The sequence below is a fragment of the Erithacus rubecula genome, assembly GCF_903797595.1.
Source record: "Erithacus rubecula genome assembly, chromosome: 19".
Lineage (NCBI taxonomy): Eukaryota > Metazoa > Chordata > Aves > Passeriformes > Muscicapidae > Erithacus > Erithacus rubecula.
This window is the reverse complement of record NC_136671.1, coordinates 3,158,828-3,174,654: the sequence shown is the minus strand read 5'-3', so window position 1 is coordinate 3,174,654 and position 15,827 is coordinate 3,158,828. Positions and strand designations below refer to the sequence as shown.

Here is a 15,827-nt window from a genome sequence, read left to right as displayed (position 1 = left end):
GAGCAGGGAGAGATCAAGGGATTGAGAAAATGACTCTGAGCCTTTCACTTGTAGGTTACTGGTGTAAATCCAGCCTGCATCAAGGGACTGACTGATGGCTCAGTGGATTAGTAACAGGATGGAGCCTTTGACATCTGGGGCACAAACTGGCATCAGGTTGCTGGTGTGACAGTAAGTATTGATTTGGGGCAGCAGTATAGGACAGCACAGGCCAAACAGCATCTGCCATCCTCTGCCAGGGGCTGTGACCAGCCTGTGGGCCACAGCGAGGGCTCCTCTTGCCCCCAGATGAGCACAGCCACTGTCCCTCCTCACTGCTGCTCAGTTAATCTCTCTTGCTTTGTGATGCACTACTGATTCTTGGGAAATGATCATCCAAGCTAGTTTTAGAAAATGCTCATTCTAGGGACACCTGGTAATACTTAAAGTGTTTATGTGCTTCAAAGTTGTGTTCCTGATTCACACATCACAGTTTAAAGTGTAGGATTAGGGAGGATCATTTGTAATCAGCAGAAATGAGCTCTAATGAGGCCTCCCTCGGCCTCACCAACTGGACAGCATTGTCCTGGCCACGGCTGCTTGCACTCTTTTGGTAACAGAACTTGGGGGACACCCAACAGGTCACAAACACAGCAGGGATACAGGAGATTAGCCTGGTTTTTATCAGATGCTGGTGCCAGGGCTGGGGTCTGTAATGCTGAGATGATTTGCCAGGAATCAGCGTGAAGTGGCTGAATCTGGAGAGGTGCTAAGCACACACATTTCATGCTACTAATCTGGATGTGGTTTCCTAAGGCACCCTGTGTTTTTAGGAACCCCTTCCTGGCAGCAGTGCCATGTTTGTCCTGGCCCAGTTATACCATGATCCCAAGAACTGATGTCACAGCAGCTGGAACATGCTTTAGGGTCCACTCCAACTTAGGCAGAACAGACTGGGGACAGGCTACACATTCCACCAAACAGTTCACTTCTCCAAGAAGTGTCTGGTTAAGAGGCCCACAGATGCATTACAAAAGCAACAAATGTATTTAATTCTCAGTCTGCAGCACCAAGTCTTTATTTATAAAAGCAAAGGCTTTGGGAAAGACTTGAATTAATGAAACATCACTGGTACTTAGAAGCAGCCACTGCTAATGCAGCCAGTGCCAGGAGCACAGTCCTGAGGCCTGGCTGGTATCTGATGCCCCAAGGAACACCGTGATCAGACAGAAGGACAAACATTAAGTTATTTGCTCCCCCTTTGTGGAGGGAGTGAGTTTCATTCGACCTCCATCTGGGATATCTCACTCCAGCTACCCAAGACCTTGCCAAGGTCCTCCGGAAAACAAACATAGGATTTTTACATTCTCCTATGAAGTGCAAGCCAGGGATCAGCCTGCTGGCAGTGTCACGGTCACCTCCCCGCCTTCCCCTTCACCGGCCGCTTTGCTTTTCAGGCAGATTATTGTGTGCAAGGTGCCGGCACGGCAGCGGCCGCCTCGCTCCTTACCGGGCGGGCAGCAGCTGCCTATTCCCCTACTCCACGGCAGGGGCGAGCAGGAGAACCAGCGCGGTCTGCCAAGGCAGCGAGCCGGGCTTGAGAGCTGCTGTTCAGAGCACAGCGAGCACGGAGCTACCGGGACTGGCGAAGAGCCGCCCCCGATGGCGCTGGAGGTCCCGCTGCCCCAGCTCCTCTTCCAGCCCCTTCCCCGAGCACACTGTGTCCGCTCGGGTCCGCGCTGCCGCAGCGCCGCCCGTTGCCACGGCAACCCTCCGTCGGCGCTTCCCGCCGCCACCCCGCCGTGCTCCGCGTTCCGCCGCGCTGGAGCCCCGCGATTGGCAGCGCCGAGGGGCGGGCTTTGCCCACCGGCGCCCGCCGCTCAGGCCAGCTCGCCGGGCTGTTCCCGCTGCGGACACGGCGCTGGGGAGCCTCGTCCGTCCCCGCCGGTCCTTCCCAGGGGAGCCGGCCCCACACCCGCTCCGCTCCCTGCGCGGGCACTAGCGGCACCGGGTACCCCGGCCCGCAGGGACCAGCTCCCCGCGCCGCTCCCGCCGCTGTCCCCGCGCCGCTCAGCCCAACCCGCCCATCGCCGCCACTCATTGGCCCGCCGCCTTATGAATATGCAGATCCAGGCCCGCGGCCGTCTAATGGCAGGCGGGCAGGTCATTAATATTCTCGGTTCGGAGCGCCGATTGGCCGGCGCTCGTCCCGCCCCGGCAGCGGAGTACACCGCCCCCTGTCGGCGGCAGGAAGGGGCGGGCGCGGCGCCGGGAGCGCGACATGGTGGGCGCTGGTGCGCGCGGGGCGCCGCTGCTGCCGCCCGTGCTGCTGCTGCCGCTGCTGCTGCGGGGCGCGGCGGGCGGCATCGCCGACAGCGTCGTCTGGGCCGTCAACGCGGGCGGCGATGCCCATGTGGACGTGAACGGCATCCACTTCCGCAAGGACCCGCTCGAGGGCCGCGTGGGCCGAGGTGAGGGCGGGGGGCACGCCGCGGCCGGGGGGTTTTGGCGGGACAGCCCGCGGGGTCCCGCTCGGCTCCGCGCCGCTGGGGCTGCGCGGCCCCGCTGTGCCGGCAGGGTCCATGACCCGCGCGTTCCCGGTGCCGTCCTGCCCGCTGCAGTTCCAGAAGGTCTGTCGGTGTCACCGCAGGACGGCGGGGGCTCCTCTCCCCCAGCTGCCCGGGGGCGGTCGTGGCCCCCAGTCCTGCGCCAGCGCTTGTCACCAGCACCGCGACCACCCTCGTCCTCCCGCCGGGCCCAGCTGGGGCTGCGTCCCCCGTCCCCGTGGCGGTGCGGGCCCGGGGCCCCAGAGGCGGCGGGATGAGTCTGCGGGATGGTGTTGCTGTCCTCGGCCTGTGGGGTTGTGTAATGCCGGAGGGGAAGTGGCTCCGTGAGGGTCGGAATGGGATTTGGGCTGGAAGGGCGGCAGGAGCGGTCAAGCTGCCAGCCCTGCCGCGTGCGCCCGCCGGTCTCTTTTTCTCTCCCGTTTTTCGCTGAAGAGCTCGTGTTCCACAGCAGGATCCGCCAGTTCGCAGGCCAGTGCGCAGCGCGCTCGGTGCAGTGGGTGCAAGCTTTTCCAGCCCTCTGCAGCCGGATCTGGGTCGCGCACGATGTGGGCTGATGCTTGCAGCATTCTGGTCCCGACTGCGAAGAGCGCAGGCTGCTCGCTGGAGCCCCGGTGCTGGGCCAGGCTGGGGAAGGTGCAGCCGGCTGCTCTGCCCCGTGCCCCATCGTGGCTGGGTGTTCAAGGGCAGGGACACGAGCTGAAGTAGAGGCAGATGGGAAATCAGCAGCTGCTGTAACTACTAAGTCAGTAAAATCTTCAGCCTACTATTTCGAACAGGATGGAGAACTAAATGCACTTATATTACCTTTTCCTTCTTCTCTCAAGTCCACTACAGTTTGAAATTTGCATGTAACTGGTGTACCAAAACTTAGTTGATTCACTAATACAAGTGTGCTGAGCAGCTCTGCTGTCAGTTACAGATAAATGGTGGAATGTGGAGAAGATCAGCTCTCTTTTGACTTTTGAGTCTAACCTTTGCTGTTTCTATATAGGATTTTCCTGTGCTATACAGCTGGAACTGCTGCTGCTTACACTGCATGGGTACCATCCCAAACAGAGAGCCTTTTGGGCACACTGGATACAGTGGAGGTCACATTTAAATTCTAATAGAGCTTTTCAGACCCATGGAGGCTGCTGCTGCAGTTGCACAGGGTGTCCTGATCTCTGTAGGTTAGCTTTCCTTCACAGACCTCTCATATGTGTGACTTGAATGTCCTTGTGGACTTGAACTATTTATTTTTGAGTTGAGGAGAAAGAAGGGTCTTTTTCAAGCACATTGTGACATGTACTTCCTTTGTGGAAAGCCCTTGGTGTTTCCTCTGAGCAGCAGGCTGTTACAGTAATCCTGCTTCAGCCAGTGGTGCCAGGCACAGTGGAGACTTTACCCCTTTGAGCTCTCAGCTGCCTTTCACTCAATGGCTTTTTATTGCACCATTGTTCGTTTACTCTGGGCTCCTCTCTGTGTTGATAGACATGTAAGGGCTATAGCAGAAATGTATGGCTGACTGGGAGGAATGACCTAGGGATAGTAATTCTAGGCTGTACTGCCTCTGGGCAATTTAAAACCCTTTTTTTTTTTTTTTTTTTTTTTCTCAAGCTGCTGTTCAGCTGCTGTGCCCTAAAGGACTGACTGTGCTGATGGCAATTACAGAATATGCAGGTGCCAAACATAGCTGAGTTACAGCTTGGTGTGTACTGCTTGCTCCCAGTAGCACCCAGCCTGCTGTAAAATTCATCTTGCCTCCACAGCTCTGTCAACAGAGCTCTGACATGCAGGTGACAGGTCTTCCTCTCCAGTTACCTTCTTGGCTATTAAAGGACTTTCTTCCTGTACAGGCTTTCCTTTAATAGGAGCTGACTTCTGTGCAGTCCTTGGTTTGCTATCACTGTAATCTGTAGCTGGCCAGAAATACCTGTGTGGGAGGACACGTTAAACTTTTCACCCTCTGTATTTCTGCTGGTTAGAGTCTTCAGTCTTTATGCCCAAGTTCAAGTGGTAAAGAGAGGTGGAAGATTGCCTGAGCAGCTCTGTGTGAAACAGGAGACTAAGAACTGGCATTAATTTCCTCTCCCTCGTTTGCATTGGCTCTGTCTTTGGCAGCGTGTGCTGGGTTAGTAGTTCTTGCTTTGTCTTGGCCAATGCAGTGTCTGTTCCCATGGAAATGGGGCTGGGAGAGGTAAGTGTCAGCGGAGAACTTCGTCTGGATCAACTTCTGTCTGAAGTGCCAGTGGACAGATAGTGTCCCTGGTCTTCCCTCCTGCCCCTGCTTTGCTGGAGAATTGTTTGATGTGCAGTTCTGGAGGCATTGCAACAGTTTGTATTTATACAGGAACACTGATACAGTAGCATACCAAGCGAGGTTAAATTATTGGGGGCTGCTGTAGAGGTCTTGAAACACTGAAAAGAGGCACATTTTGTAATTTCTCTTATTTTGTTGGTTATTGTCCTGTTTGGGCCCTTGTTGGGGGCTCTTCAGATGCCTGCACACAGCACCCATTTCAGCTGGGTGGCTCTGAGAACATCAGCTGATGGAGCTGCTGGTGCTCTTGAAACACTGTATATCTTTTTTGCTTCCTTCATCCCATCTTCATGCTGACAGGTATTGTGGGGCTGTGGTGAGAGGAAAAGGCTTTGTAAGATGCCTAATGCTTTTCACCTTTCTGCCATTCCCTGGGTTCTTAGTTGAGTGGGATGAGTCTCTAAAACATAGTGCTGCCAACTGTAACTTCAAATCTGTTGTGTCAATGAGTCGAGTCAGTCCTATGCTAACTTAGTTTTGTACTTGGAGTTTCAAATTTGAAAATATTGTTGAACTATTCTAGGTGTTTTCAGACTTTAAAGCAAGAGCCAGTGGCCAAGTCCTTTGGCTTTGTGTAATGGTTTTGAAACAGGCTTTTCCTTTATAAAAGGTGGAATGAGCTTACTGTGTTAGTCTGCAGCAGGTCTCCAGACCTTTTTTTCTACATTTCTTGGATTTTGGAGCTTCTGCTCTGGTGGTGCTGCCACCTGGTCAGTGGCATTAGCACTTACAACCCATCAGACCCATCTCCCCTGCTTGCGCCACTTACAGAGCTCAGTGCTTCAAGAATAGATAAAATGTTTCTTCCTCAGAATGTAACCCTTCCTCTCACTCTTTTGTGCTTAAACACAGCTTCTGACTATGGTATGAAACTGCCAATCCTGCGGTCCAACGCAGAAGATCAGATTCTGTACCAGACGGAACGTTACAATGAGGAAACCTTTGGCTATGAAGTTCCCATCAAAGAGGAGGGTGACTATGTGCTAGTGTTGAAGTTTGCAGAGGTCTATTTTGCACAGTCTCAACAGAAGGTAAGCAATAGCTCCTTGTGTGTCTCTGATGTGAGTTTCTGGCTAGGACTGTGTGCTTGGGTTGCCTCTGTGGCTTTGCATGCTGGAGGAAGGAGTAAGGCACTAATTGTTAATTTAGGTCCCAACCTCTCCCAGGCTCTGAACTTTTAGAGCTCTCTTCCATGTTCCCGCTATGCAGTTGGACTGGAAAACTTAAGTTGCAACATGTGGAACTAAACATAACTAGCAACTAGAGTTTTACAACCTGTTTAGGCTGTGCTGGCTTTGAAAAGTTTTTGGTTTTTTTTTCCTGAACACTTGCTCCTGACTTGACAGCATAGTTATGCTGGAGGAAGTATTGCATAGATTGAAGCAGAGGAGGTGGTCTGGGTTAAATAGCCTACTCAAACCAATTTTTACAAATGTAATAGACTTGATACTGATTCAGTCTGATCCTGAAAGCAGAGTTAAATTCAACTGCTTTTTAGAGAAGAATAATCTTGGTCCACTTTTGAAATCTCTCATGTACAGAAGTGGAAACAGGAGCAAGAAGAACTCAAAGCTCTGTGATAAACTGGGGTAGGAGTGGTTTGTGTTTTAGTCTTATGTTCCTCTGATTCCATCAGGTTCTTTAGGGCTGTTCTCCTTAAGCACTGTGCTGCCTTCCTGCTGAGAAGTGTTTCAGGGAGCAGAACTGGTGGGGCGAGCTTACAGAACGGATGCAAAAGCAGCCTCAGATTCAGCTGAAGGGCTGAGGCATCTCTGGTTCCTTTTCCTTTGTGTGGTTCTGCTGGGATTCCCCAGGTGCTGCATGAAGTTTGAGTCATTACAGCCCTGATGAAGACTTTCACTCTGAATTCACAGATGTGGTTAGCAGTTAAACATTTTACCTCCTTCAACCCTGTGTTCTTCAACCAGCTTGTTTCCTCTTCTCTGTTCTGCTGCAGGCTGTTAGTTAGAAATGGCTTAGTTCCCCAGGGTGTGGTGTGTCACAGAGCAGGTCTTCAGACAGGAGAAAAGTTGAGAAAGAGAAGCATGAATAAACCAGAATAAAACTGTGCTGTCCTAAGGTCTGAACAGCAGATGTAAGGGTTGTTTTAAAAGGAGAAGGCAAATTTCAGGGTATTTGAAAGCATTGTTAATGCTTTGGTGCCTTTACCTGGCTGCTTTTGGGCTCTGAATCCTTCCCAAAAGAGTGGGCCAGGATGTGTTACAATGGTTTCTGGTCCTGGGTGCATAGAAAAAAGCAGAGACCTTTCCTGTTGTGTTCCCATTTCAAGTGTCACGTGCCTGAATCTGCCCTGACTCTGTCATTTCTTCCACCCTGAAGGTATTTGATGTTCGCTTGAATGGCCACGTGGTGGTGAAAGACTTGGACATTTTTGACAGAGTTGGACACAGCACAGCTCACGATGAGATCATTCCCATGAGTATCAAAAAGGGAAAACTGAGTGTCCAGGGAGAGGTTTCAACATTCACAGGAAAGCTGCACATTGAGTTTGTAAAGGTAATAATCTTTTCAGGGCAGAGCCTTGATCTTCTCTTTCCCCTTCTTACCCAGTCATGTGGTGCAGCTGTGTGCTGGAGGAGGAGAGGTGGTGGGTGGGGAGACCATTCCTTGTCTCAGAGCTGCAGCACTGACTGCTGCCTTTGGTTTTTCTAGGGCTACTATGACAATCCAAAAATCTGTGCCCTATACATCCTGCAAGGAACAGTGGAAGGTAAGCACAGTTTCTGAGCCAAAAGGCTCTTCCCCCTTGGAGAGCAGCCTGTTGCTTCTCAGACTATGAGATCATAGTCTTGCTGACCCACATCTGCCAAAATTGTTTCTCTTTCACTGAGTTCCCACAAAGTGCAGTTGCAAAGTGAAGTAGGTGTGTAGTGTCCTCATTCTCCTCTAAGACACAAAGCTTGTGTCATTTTGGAGTGAGAAAAATCAATTTGTTTTGAAATTTCCTCTATATGGGGTAGAGGAATATGAAATATGTCTGGTCAGTCTCAGCTTATAGCTACAGATAAATATCCTCTGGCCTTGGGTGTCAGCAGCAACCCTGCAGACAAATAATTTACAGTTATTTTAGCTAGTGCTTAAGTATTTCTTACCTGGAGCTTTGTTTTGCCTTCTCAGCTTGAGGACAAGATATCCAGATACCAGTTTCTCTGGATAGCTCTGGGGTGTGCTGGAAAGGTTCATGTTCTTTCATCACCCTCTTTATAAGTGAGCTGGGATTGAAGCCCCTCTAGCTCCTGAAACATCAATTTGCTTTACTGTGGGATGGTCAGGTGCTGCTGAAGATTTGGTAAGAACCTTGTGGCCAGGTGGCACCTGCAGCTCAGGCCCCAGGCTCAGAAGGGTGGATTTGAGTGGGGTTTGGCCATGCTGCTCTCACAGCTCTGGCTTTGAGGGTTGCAGTGATGTGGAGTAGGACTGTTTATGGAAAGGTTTGTTCCCATTCCTGATTGCACCTGTATCTGCTGGTCCTGCAGGCAGCAGGTGCTTGTTCTTGACTAGATCTTACTGAGCAGCTGCAGTATTTGAATGTGTGCTCTAAATGTGCTTTTGTGCATTAACACACTGAGGGTGTGGAAGGATGTAGTTCTTCTGCAGGCTGGATCCTTGGATGCTCTTACCTTGCAAAGAAAAGAAATAGTGGTGTGATCCTCTGTGGTAGAAGCTATTTCTCTCTTCTGGGATGTTCTGGTTGTGGTTTTGATAGGGTCTCAGGTGCCCTCTTGCCAATGTCTATGTTGGTTCAGGGAGAGGGGAAGGAAGTGTCTCAAGTGATCTCCCAATTTACATCCTGCCTGCTTGCAACCTTTTGTCTTGTTCAACAGATGTTCCAAAGCTGCAGCCACACCCAGGTCTGGAGAAAAAAGAGGAAGAGGATGATGAAGATGACTATGATGATGGCTCCAGTGTTAAAAAACAGGCAAATAAGAACCGGGTTCAGTCAGGCCCACGCACACCAAACCCCTATGCCTCGGACAACAGCAGCCTCATGTTTCCTATATTGGTGGCCTTTGGTGTCTTCATTCCTACCCTCTTCTGCCTCTGCCGATTGTGAGAGCAAGCCCCACAGTGCATCAGCCCAGGGGCTGGGAGGGAAGGAGTTGGACCAAATATGGTTGCTTTCAATTTCTCCATATTGTTCATAATTTAAGGAAAAAAAAAAAAAAAAAAGAAAAAGAGATGATTCATTTGGAATGAATAGCAATGAATAGCAGGTCCAGGTAAGAGGGAGCTTACCTTCCCCCTACCAGCAAGCAGCAAGGCCCTCGCCTTCCCCTTCGCACCATGTGCAGCCCTCTGATTCTCCCTGGGGCATCCAAGAGTCAACTGAGTCCTGTCTGGCTGTGTATTGGGCCATTAAAGGTGATGCTACCAGTCCTGGGCCATGGCCCACACTGAGAGAAAGCCATGTGCTGTAGGATCTCTGCCTTTACTGGGTGGAATACAGTTCCTTAAGCAGGAAAGCAATTTTTAAAATAAGGCTGGGGTACACATTTTGTCCAGGAGTGTGAAAGTGTTGTGGTGCTGTTGGGTGTCAAGCGACTGCAGAGGACAGAGCCTGGCTCAGCATCTCCCTGAAGGTGTGCAACAGGATCTATGGTACTTGCCTGCATGAAGATACCAAGGCTCCAGACCAGCCTCTGTGGAGACAGTCCCTCCTAAGACTGCCAGCTGCGCCAGGAGCAGAGGGATCTGTCTGGCCTGATTTGCTGCACCAGTTGGGAGAGACTTTCCTAGTCTGGCAAATGTTTGTTCCATTGCAGAGGGATTCTGCTGCAGCCTGCGAGAGGCTGACGTTGTTAGCGTCTGATCAGATGCACTTGTTTTCTGTATTGATTATGGCTTTTGTTTCCTTTAATATCTTTTTATTTTCAAAGGTTTTGTTTTAAGCCCAGTTACTTGTTTTGCCTTTCCTAGCAAGTGACCTCTTTGGAAGAAGCTGAGAATCAGGTGAAACTAGAGAGGAGGTTCAGGACTTGTTCCTTAACCTTCTGAATGGTGAGCTCTCTTCTCTGTGACTCTTAAACAACCTGTGCCATAGGACAGAGCAGAGCAACATGGTGGATGCTCCCTGTGGCTTCTCATTCCCTCTATAGGGATCAGCCCTGCCTGTGGCACTGAGAAGTGGATCTGGCAGTGAGTGAGTTTGACCTTTTGCATATCCAGGCCCTGTAGTGGAGGGGCAGATGTCCAGCATTTCAGTCCAGCAGAGCAAGGAGGTTCATTGCAATCCAGAGATGTGGAAGTGAGAAATGCACTGGAAACTAAGTCCCCTGCTTCCCCCAGGGATATTTCTGCAAGAGGCTTCTGTTCCCACATGCAGAGCCTGTGTCTGCGTGGCAGAGGCTGAACAGAGTGAAAGCCACTGCTGCACCTTCTGTCCAGAGCTGCAGGCCCTGAAGAACTGCCTTCTCACAATCATAGCCTCCAGCATGTTGAGCATTTCTGGTTGACCAAGAGGGAGATGTTCAGTGCTGGAGCAGGATCTGTCCCAGGCAGGGTTGGGTTTTTGCAGATCAGCTTTGCTGCTGCTGGGCTCTGCGCTCACAGAGTGCTTTACCTCATGCTCTCTCTGCTGTCTCTGTGTTCTGTCTTTCCCCAGAGCAATTCCACTGTGCAGTGACCTCCATGCTGCTCTGGCTCTCTGGGCCTGCATTTTCCTAGCAGTTGTTCCTGGGTTTGGTCCCCTGCAGTGGCTCAGCCTTGCTTTGAGCTGAGCAGGGTTAGCAGAACTGCAGGTTTCTGGCAAGGGAACTGGAAGAGCAGCCTTTTCTGTTCTGCTGGGCCCAGACAGCTGAAGCCTTCACTTCCTTTTAACCCTCAAGCTGTGATAGGAGCTGTCAGCTCAGGGGCTCCAGAGTGGAAGCTGGAGGAGGTGACAAAATGCTGCTCTTTGAAACAGTGCCACTGAACCTTGCCTTTCTATCATGTCACTACTATAGGCTTGACCCTAATTCTGTATCTGTGAGCTGAAAAACAAGCAGGATCTTAATTATCTTTTCTTCAACTACACAAGGGGTAGTTTGGGAGAGAAGGAAGGGAGTCCCTGCCCCAGTTGAAGAATATAGGCTTTAGAGAGAGCAGATCTTGAACAAACCTTAGGATGAAAGGTGGTAAGCTTGAAGTTGTCTGCTTCATCTTCTAGCCACTGTTAAAATCCAGATAGTTTAAGAACTATTATTAAATATGAGGTCTGATTTGTTCAGTGACAATGCCTGCAGGGATTTTCCAGCGTTTTTGGGATTGCTGTAACTAGATTGAAGAGACATTTAGATACTTATCAGTTTTGAGAACCATGAACTCTGCTGGTTTGTTAAGCAAAGAACCTGGGGTAGAAAGCAGGTGTCTCTCTAAGGAGCTGCTCTCCTCCAGGTCTTTTTGGGTACATTTTATCTGAACATCCTTGAAGCAAGGAATCACTCTTCTTCTTGTGGCTCACCCAGTAATCTCAGCAGCCTGCCTACCATGGGAGAAAGGGTGTGTGTTTAGATGTGCAGAAGTTGGAGACAAGTCTTCCAGGATAGTTTATCCTGGCCTCTCCTAGCAGCCAGGGCACCCATTTGGTGCCATCAGCTGCCCCAAGGCAGAGCTGTACAGGGTGTGATCTAGTTTGTTCCAGTTGCTCAGTTCAAATGAATTTGTCTTATTTGAATAAGAATAGGGAGGAGAAATTGTTCACCCTTCATGACTTTAATTTAGTTTTGTGACTGGCTTTATGCATCTTTCTCAGTACAAAGCTGATTTCTGGGAGGGTTCCTGACCCTGTTTAGGTCCTATGAGCAGTTTCCTTCCTGGTCCATCCCCTCCTGACAGGTCTGCTATGGGAGGAGCCTTTGAACAAAGCATGTGGGAGCACTGAGGTTGGGGGGGATGGCCAGTCAGCACCTTGCTGGGAATGGAGTATTCCTGCTTCCCTGGCCATCTCTGTCTAGTATCTGCAAGCCAGACTCAGGGATGTAATGAGGTACCTGGTTCTGACCAGAGAAAGAAAATGTTTGGGCTGGCTGTAGCTTTCCAGAGGAATGTTTGAGGGAATATCCATGACATTGTTTAACTGAGACAGGTCAGAGACAAGCCTGTTTGTGCTGATTCCTTTGTCAGCATCAGGCACATGGAGTGCAGCAGTGTGGGGAGCTGGGTCAGAACAGACCTTGGCTTGATTCATGTAGAGAGGGGCAGATACAGCAATTTTAATAATGCTTCCACGTAATTAAAAGAAAATCACTGTCTGATGTTTCAGGCCTGGATCCAGCTTTAGTATAGTGGTTTCAAAGCTTATTTTAATTGTCCCATCAGCCCCTCCTTTAAGCCAGGCTATTGAAGTCTTCTCTGTGTGTGACTAAACATCTCTGACCCTTTTGAGTGTCCCAGGTGGCAGTGAACAGAAAGCCAAATGAATTCCCTTCTCTTTTTGGTGCCTTTGTCTCAGGCTTTGAATAAAAGTCTATTTGAAGGAGCTTCTTTCTTTTAAGGAGCTTCTGAGTTTTTTCTTTTTCTTCAAGGGACAGGCATTCCCTGCCCTTGAGATCAGATGGGGACTGTCTCCCTGTCCCCAGATGCCAGATCTGGAGGTCACAGCTGAAGTGGAGAACTGTGAGCTGTTTAAATCTTTATTTTCAGCCCTTAAAGTCAATGGAAGAAAAGTCTAGCAGGGGATAGAAGAGCTGGAAGAGCTCCTTCAGGTCTGATCTCCCCCAGAAATCTCCTGAAGGCAGGATGGAGAGCTTCCAGACAGTCTGGTGCCTGGGCGTCTGTGCAGTTCAGAGCTGAGTGAGTCACACTGGGTCGTGGTAGTTGTATGGCACCTACAGCTCCTGGTGCAGAGGGGGGCCTGGGGGTCCTGCACCCCTGCTTGGGCTGCTTAGGTCTGAGCAGAGCAGGGACCTGTGCCCTGTCCCTTGGCCTTTGGATTGAAACGGGATTGCAATAGCCAGGGAAGTGTCTTGCTACAGGAGCTCTGGGCTGAGCAAGCCTGTTGCTAATAATCAGCAGGAGAGAGAGGGCCATGAGAGCAGCTTCAGCTCTTGATGTGAGACAGGCTCTGAGCAGCTGTGAGACACCAAGTGTTTCAGGCTCTGTTTGGGAGAGATCCGTCTGCTTCTTGCACGTATGGCAGGGAGGGAAATATCCTTGCTGGGAATCCAAGGGAAATGGAACTGGGCCAGCACTGAGCTAATTTACCTACTGGCACTTCTGCATCTCCACAACAAATGCCAAAGCCTAATACAATTCAAAGATGCTATTTTAATGTCGGCCTGGTTCCACCAGTCTGTCCCCACCGGCTGGCCCCAAAGAGGCTCACACAAGTTTTCTCAGTGGCACAAACACAGCAGGCTGGAGCTGTGAAGGCTCAGAAGCGTGGTCACAGGGATGGCCTCCTGTGCTGCAGCCTGCTTCGTGCTGCCCAGCGGGTCTGGGGCACATGCATTCACCTTGGATCCAAATGGGATTTGACCCAGGAGTATTGTAGCATTGAAAGGTGCTGGGATGGATGGGAGAGGTGAAAGCAGGTCCATGTCTTCCGGGACTCTGGCTTGCTCAGAGTTTATTGCTGTATATTAAATACTATTTTTGGAGATTGAGGGGAAGATGAGGGTGGGGAGGGATGTGATGATGCTGTCCCCAGTCTGATTGGTAGGATGCTACTGCAGGTTATTGATAGGTTTTGATACTTTTTTTCCCAAAAAGTGCTTTATTTAAAAAAAAAAAATATCAGCAGAACAAGTGCTTTCAACCCTCCTAAAAACTGTGCTGGCTGATTAGAAAAATGTGAATAATCTTTTGCAAACATCAAAGATTTCTGCTAAAGAGTTTGTGTGATGGAGATTTGAAGGCAAGGGACAAAGTACAGCTTGAACCAGTTTAGCTGGGAAGACTGTGAATCCAGGAAATGCAGGATCTCTGCTCTGGAGTTGTTCCCAGTTACACTTAATAGGGATTTGCTCTCCTGTGCTGCCGTGGCTGTTCTGTCACACTGTGGCAGTTCCTGAGCTGGTGTTCTGGAGCAAAGCAGTGGCTGCAAACTGCCCGGCAAATGGGGGCTTGAATTTTTTGTGGTTTCCTTGGGGGCTTTGTTGTGTTCAGGGCTTTCCCACTTCAGAAGCAGCTGGGTTGGTAAAGCAGCCCCTGTGAGAGCAGAGGCAGATCTGTGCTCTGTGCCAGGACATAGCAGCCAGGGCTGTGAGAGGTGGGGGTACTGTTTGGTTCCCCTTGGGGTAGCAGCAGTCAGCACTGGCACGTGCTCCCACCACTCCATAGTGTCTGGCTGTGGATGTGTGCAAGTGCCACTGGCATTAAGGACACATCACAAACTAAAACTACTTAAAGCTGCAGGTTTAACTTGTCTGTAAAGGCTGAATCAATGTGGGGAGAAATCTCCATCAGTATGTCACCAGTACAAAGGGTTTTTGAGGAGGATTTTTTATTTTACTGCCCATTGCTTTGTGTTATAACAACTTACAGTGACATTTTTTAGTTTGTTTTGCAGGAAGCTTGGGCCCTAGGTGAAAAGCACAGATACGTATTTCTGATTGCATCAGCTTTGCAGGGACTAGTTTGGGGGAGATGGGCGTGGGGGGTGGGTTATTTTATTTTTGGTACACGGTAGCAGTTTTATTTTTTAATTTTCCCAGGATGTTTGGTTGAGGGAATGTTCTGAAATCTACTGTCTGGCAGTTTAACCAGCAGTGTGCTGAAGGAAAATAAACAAAATTATATTGTCATTGGATGAGATGGTCCCTCTTTTCTGGTGGTGGGGGCAGAGGAGCCCACTCTGGTTTACACCCAGGGAGGTGGGGGAGGCTGAGCCTGGCACACTGCTGGGTAACATCGTGCTGCTGCCTCCAGTACGGCCCTGATGATCTCTTGCCCCTTATTTTGAATGATTAAGTGCAAATCGAATGGTACAACATCCTCTTTGAAGTGCTGATGTGCTTGTTGCTTCCTGCGCAGAGCCGGAGCAGCAGAGAGATGTAATCTGCCTTTCTGGGCTTTGAAAACTGCCCTGCTTTCAGCTTGAAACTGTCGGGGTGGATGGGGCTGCAGCTGGAGCAGAGAGAAAGCAGCAGCCTTGTGCTCTAGGTGCTGCTCTTGGGGACAAGCAACTCTGGTCCCATGCAGAGAAGGTGCTTTTCCAGGAGGCCTGGGTCTGTCCTTGCTTAGGACACAGACAGGATGGAGGCACCAAGGCCATGCAGTGAGGAGGCTTTAGCTGCACTGGTGCGAGCAGAGTTTTTTGAAAAAACATTTGGCTGGCAGTAGCAGGAGTGTGCTGCTCACAAGCCTCAAGCATCACAAACCACTGCTCAAAATCTGCTTCCAGTCGTCATGAGCATGTTCAGTGTTGGCTGGAGTCCGAAAGGAGGATGCAGACGTTTGTTCTTGCCCCAGTTCCCCAGAGGGCTGCAGGTGACTCTTGGCTGCTCTTGGCTGCCTGGTGGCTGCCCGTCTTTGGGAACAAACATTCTTCTCTCCGCGTGTTCTTCCTGCGAGTCCCTCCAAGTGGGACCTCCCCAGTTCCTCCCACCAGGCTGGGGAGACTCGTCCGATGTCTGCCACTGTCACCTGTGTGGTCTTGAAACTGCCTGGCCCGGGGGCACACGGTCGTGTCGCTGTCCCCCTGTCCAGGCATAATACACGGTCGTGTCGCTGTCCCCTGTCCAGGGACAGCAGCAGCTGCGGTGTCACCGGGCGGGAGCCTGGCGTGCCCTCCGCGGCACGCTCTTGCTGCTGCTCCGCGAAAAGTGCTTGCCGCCGTGCCCGGACAGAGCCGGGCTCTGGGGACACCTGCTCCCTGTGTCACCGCCGCCGCCGCGGGTTCGGCCCGCGCCTTCGGAACCGGGAGCCCCGGTGGCCAGCGAGGAGTGCGGCGGGAGCGGGGCCGGTTTTGTTTGTTCCTTGTGTCGTTATCCCTCAGGTAACGAAGCTTTCCCAGCCGGCCCATCCCGCTGCGTCCCCGGAGG

General features: G+C 50.9%; 1 protein-coding gene across 2 annotated transcripts; it reads left to right on the top strand.

Annotated features, from left to right (window-relative positions):
- Positions 1 to 1,054: 1,054 nt before the first annotated feature.
- Positions 1,055 to 14,588, top strand: MLEC (malectin). Of its 2 annotated transcripts, XM_079322261.1 has the most exons (5): positions 2,115 to 2,450; positions 5,698 to 5,876; positions 7,186 to 7,362; positions 7,519 to 7,576; positions 8,691 to 14,588. In XM_079322261.1, the coding sequence occupies exons 1-5, from the start codon at positions 2,261 to 2,263 to the stop codon at positions 8,918 to 8,920; spliced, it is 834 nt and encodes a 277-aa protein (XP_079178387.1). In that variant the 5' UTR covers positions 2,115 to 2,260; the 3' UTR covers positions 8,921 to 14,588. The 2 variants fall into 2 exon arrangements, with proteins under 2 accessions (XP_079178388.1, XP_079178387.1); XM_079322262.1 differs by lacking the exons at positions 7,186 to 7,362; positions 7,519 to 7,576 and having other exon boundaries at positions 1,055 to 2,450.
- The last annotated feature ends 1,239 nt before the right edge of the window (positions 14,589 to 15,827 follow it).